The 3,897-nt window shown below is 49.1% G+C and overlaps 1 protein-coding gene across 1 annotated transcript; it reads right to left on the bottom strand.

Annotated features, from left to right (window-relative positions):
• Positions 1 to 888: 888 nt before the first annotated feature.
• LOC103778253 (mesencephalic astrocyte-derived neurotrophic factor-like) lies at positions 889 to 2,003 on the bottom strand (the record flags this gene model as incomplete). Its single annotated transcript, XM_008945830.1, has 2 exons — positions 889 to 1,030; positions 1,876 to 2,003. Coding segments are annotated over 2 exons (270 nt in total), but the record flags the coding sequence as incomplete, so codon positions are not given.
• Positions 2,004 to 3,897: the final 1,894 nt, after the last annotated feature.

Genomic DNA, 3,897 nt, shown 5'->3' with positions numbered 1-3,897 from the left:
TTCAAAACGCTGGGCTCCCGGCGGCGGAAGGCACGGCCCAGTTTGGCTTTTGACAGCTTTTTAACGCTGAAAGTCATCATTAGAAGCCAGAAAGTTTGCTTGCAGCTTAGATGTAGGAGTTCCACAATACCCCTGGAAGGCCCCTTTATTATACGAGCAGCAATAGTTTAACTTCTCTCTTCTACTGGATAAATAAGAGCGATGTCAGAGGAAAGATAAGCAAGTGACTACAACAAAAAGCTCTTCAGGAAGCAACAGGACACGAGTACAAGGCATGAGAAGCATAAAGACCCACAGTCCAAGGGGTGGCTCTAGGGAATGGAAGGGCAGAGATAGAGAAAAGCCATCAGAGGGAGGTGTTTCCATTACTGGTCTTCATCTTAAAACTTTTCAGGAAGAACACGTCATCTAGGAGCATGGGAGGCGAAGTAGGGTGGTAAGCGAGAGTGCAGAACGCTCTGAGGAGGCACCAGAGGTGAGGAAGAGGCGCTCGTCAGCCCGCCACCGAAACGTCAGAGCAGTGAGGAGGAGCTCGAGCTCAACACGCGGGAGATGGCTGCGCCCCGGGACGAGCCTCCCCGCACACGCCTAAATCCCACACTCTAAATGGTGGTATGAGGGCAGTAGTGCTGATATGCCCAGGACTGACTTATTTCAAGGCAGATCAGTGGCTCTTGTAGCTCAAAAGGGTTAGTAGGCAACTCTTACCTGAGCATCTCCATAGAGCTCACTAGGATGTCCATGGAGAGCAGCTGAGGTTGTGCAACCTCATCAGGCTAACAGTCTTGCTACACAACTTGGCAGTGAGCAGTTTTAGCATGCCGATTTACCCCCAGTGATCCATACCCCAGACGAGCATGGGCAGTTCCCCTTGTGCTGCCAACTCACCGTATTTTAGTTCACAGATCTGACTGTCTTTCTTCTTTAGTTTCTCACAGATCTTTTCCACTGGGATGTGATGACTCATGGGCTTTGATACCTCGTTAATAATTTTGGTGGCTGCATCACTTGTGGCCCCGACATAATAGCACTAGAGAGAAGAAAAGAAGGAGGTGGCAGTGCATGGAAAAACTGCTGCTAAAAGAGAGCTTTCTATCCATCTTCTCTTTTGCAGCCAGGTTTTACTGTTACAGAACCTTCCCAAGTGACTGCTGCAGGCAGACAGAAGGAAACCTAACCCTGAGCCCAAGGGACTGAGCACATGTTTCCCCATCACACTGCTTTTAAAACTGTTGAGGCTGATTGTCTGGTTTCTCAACTTCTGTGAAAATTGATGTGGATTGAAAGTAAAGTCTTCTTCATGAAAGGAGAAAGACTCTGTGAAGTGTTCCCCCTCTGCATTTCTGACAGTGTCTCTGCGTAGCTCTCCTCTTAGGAGAGTTGAGGGCCTTTTCCCTGGGGCCCTTCATTTGGGGATTGCTTTCTGGGTATAGTTAGGGCAATTTGGTTTTCCTTTATTTAGTGTTCTGTTAAACTGGCAAAGAGCATAAATATTTTCAGTGTGCATAGCACCCCAAATGCTGTTTAAGGGACAAGGAAGTCCTACAGCAAATAAAAGTTTCCTAATACCCAGCACAGGAAGAAACAAGGTCAGAGAGCGAGGTGTCTCTTGACAGATTTAGGTTAGTAGTTTGTGTTTTGTTTTTTTTTTTTTTTTTTTTTTTTTTTTTTAAGTGAAGAGATTGAACTTCTCAAATCCTCTCTTACAAAGAAAACCACAGGACCAATTGTGGCCACAAAGCCAGGAAAAACAGCCCCTGCAAAGATGGGGAGCCCTATCATACAAACTCAGCACTGGCTTCCCCTCGTATGCAAAGTATTCTACAATTTACTCCCTCCAGAGGTAAATACCACTGAGTACTGCTACTTACTTACCAGGCGGTTCTCTTTGCCTTTTGCTTCTTTGCAGGATTTCAAGAGTTCCTTTTCAATACTGGTAGGTGTGAATTCAACACCGTTGTCCTTTAGACTCTGGTAGAACCTTCCCAGGAACGTGACACACACTGCAAGGGAAGATGGATGGAGTGATCTGCCACTGCAGTAATCTCATGGCAGGTCTTAGAGGGCGCTTGTAGGGGAACAGAATAATGGGTTTGGGGAAGACTTTCTGGAAGCTGTATTAGGAGTCAGTGACTTCACACACACTTCAGTATGCCTTTCAGAGCACTCGTGAATCAGCAATATGCCCCAGTGGTTTTGGTGGTTTTCTGACCATCTGAGAAACCAGATCCATAGAAGTGTCCGGTGGCTTCTGTACACTGTCCTGAGTGAGCAGCAGGATTTAGATGAGAGGCACAACACAGGACAGTGCCCATGCAAAATGTATACTTAACTCCTAATTTTGTCTTATTCTCGCTGCATTGGGAAGCACCTTGTCAGACCACAGGCTTCAAAACCAGTTCCGACTGAAAACCGACTCTCTACGTAATCCTGTTACAGCCTTCACGTGTGCTGTTTCTAGTAATACAGTTATCACTGATTACCAAATTGGTTCTGTTCAAAGGTATTTCCAAAAGAAAAAGCAATGGTGTGATCACGCACTACATCCACTTGGTGTGTTTCTCCTCTCTCCATTCCCACAAGCTTTGGAATCGGGTTTTCAGATGGAAAGAGGGAAGAGTCTTAAAGAGAAGGGAACGCCCGGTGGCGCCCCAGCCGCTGAAAGGGAAGCCGCAGGCTCCTGCCGGCGGGGAGGGCATGTGCAGCTCCACCCACCCACCTTCCTGCGGCAGCAGCGGCTCCGCGCTGCTCCAGGCCAGGCACTGGGGAGCAGGGCAGGGCTACGGGTTCTGCCGCACGCGGGGGCTGTGCAACGGGGCGACTTGGAGAGACACTGATTCCACTCCTGCTGCTCAAACAACTCGCCTCGGACCATCGGCACTGCCTGGACCAAGACTTCTGCAACCCCACCAATTCCTGCAGCAGGACCTGCGGATTCTCACGACTTCCGAGTGCCAGGCGCTGGCCTGCCTCTAGAGGAGAGGCACAAATTATATCTTTTATGTGTTTTTTTTTTTTCTTCTACCCCAACAGGAAAGGATCAGCAATTATTATTGTCATGAGCAATTTGTATTCAACTCTGAACACAAGCTGTGGCCTAGGAAACAGGCAAATACAGGAAACTGAGCATGGCCATGGGAAAGCCAAGTTGAAACTTACTCTCATGGTATTAAAACTTGAATCATAAACTGGGACATTTTTTGTATGCAAACATAACCATGATTTACCTCACATCAGTCTGCCCCAGGCACAGACACACACTAATGTCTGCTGTTTGGAAGTGACAACCTTTGGAAAGATGCTGCTGCAGGCAGTGGTAGCGATGACTACAGTGCAGCAGAGCCAAGTCCCCAACCTAGTGCTGGGACAGCAGCTGGAAGCTTTGACTTACTCTTCCCTCCCCCTCCTGCTGTCTTACTGTTTCTCTCCCTACAAAAAGGAGGTAGAGGTGAGCATTAGTACCACAAACTCCCAACCGACATCTTTAACCCCACCTCAAATGTTTCTTGCTTCACCTGGACAATCTGTTCTGTCCCACCATGCAAGACCAGTTTAATTTGCTGTGCAGCTCAGCAGCTTCCACCCCAGAGGCTTTTGTATCTGGGTGCTACATAAAACGTTTGATTTTGATCAGCTGAACACCGCTCCTGGCTTTGCGCGTTAGAGAGAGGACACCCGATACTCCAGCGGTCGGTGGATAAAGCCGAGGTAAACGTAACGCTGTGAGGAGTCAGAGGGGAGTCCAGGTGAGTAACTCCGCGCGCTTCCTGCTGCTCCATCACCGTCAACCCGCTCCGGAGGGAGGGCGGCAGGCGGGAGGGGGAGCGCGGCTCCCCGCGCCCGGCTCGCACACGCCGAGCGGTCGCAGAACCGAGACCCGCGGGAGACGATCCCGTC

This window comes from Merops nubicus, unplaced genomic scaffold (assembly GCF_000691845.1).
Source record: "Merops nubicus isolate BGI_N331 unplaced genomic scaffold, ASM69184v1 Scaffold51608, whole genome shotgun sequence".
In the NCBI taxonomy this organism is placed as follows: Eukaryota; Metazoa; Chordata; class Aves; order Coraciiformes; family Meropidae; genus Merops; species Merops nubicus.
The sequence above is the reverse complement of the archived record's forward strand: the minus strand, read 5'-3'. Positions and strand labels throughout refer to the sequence as shown.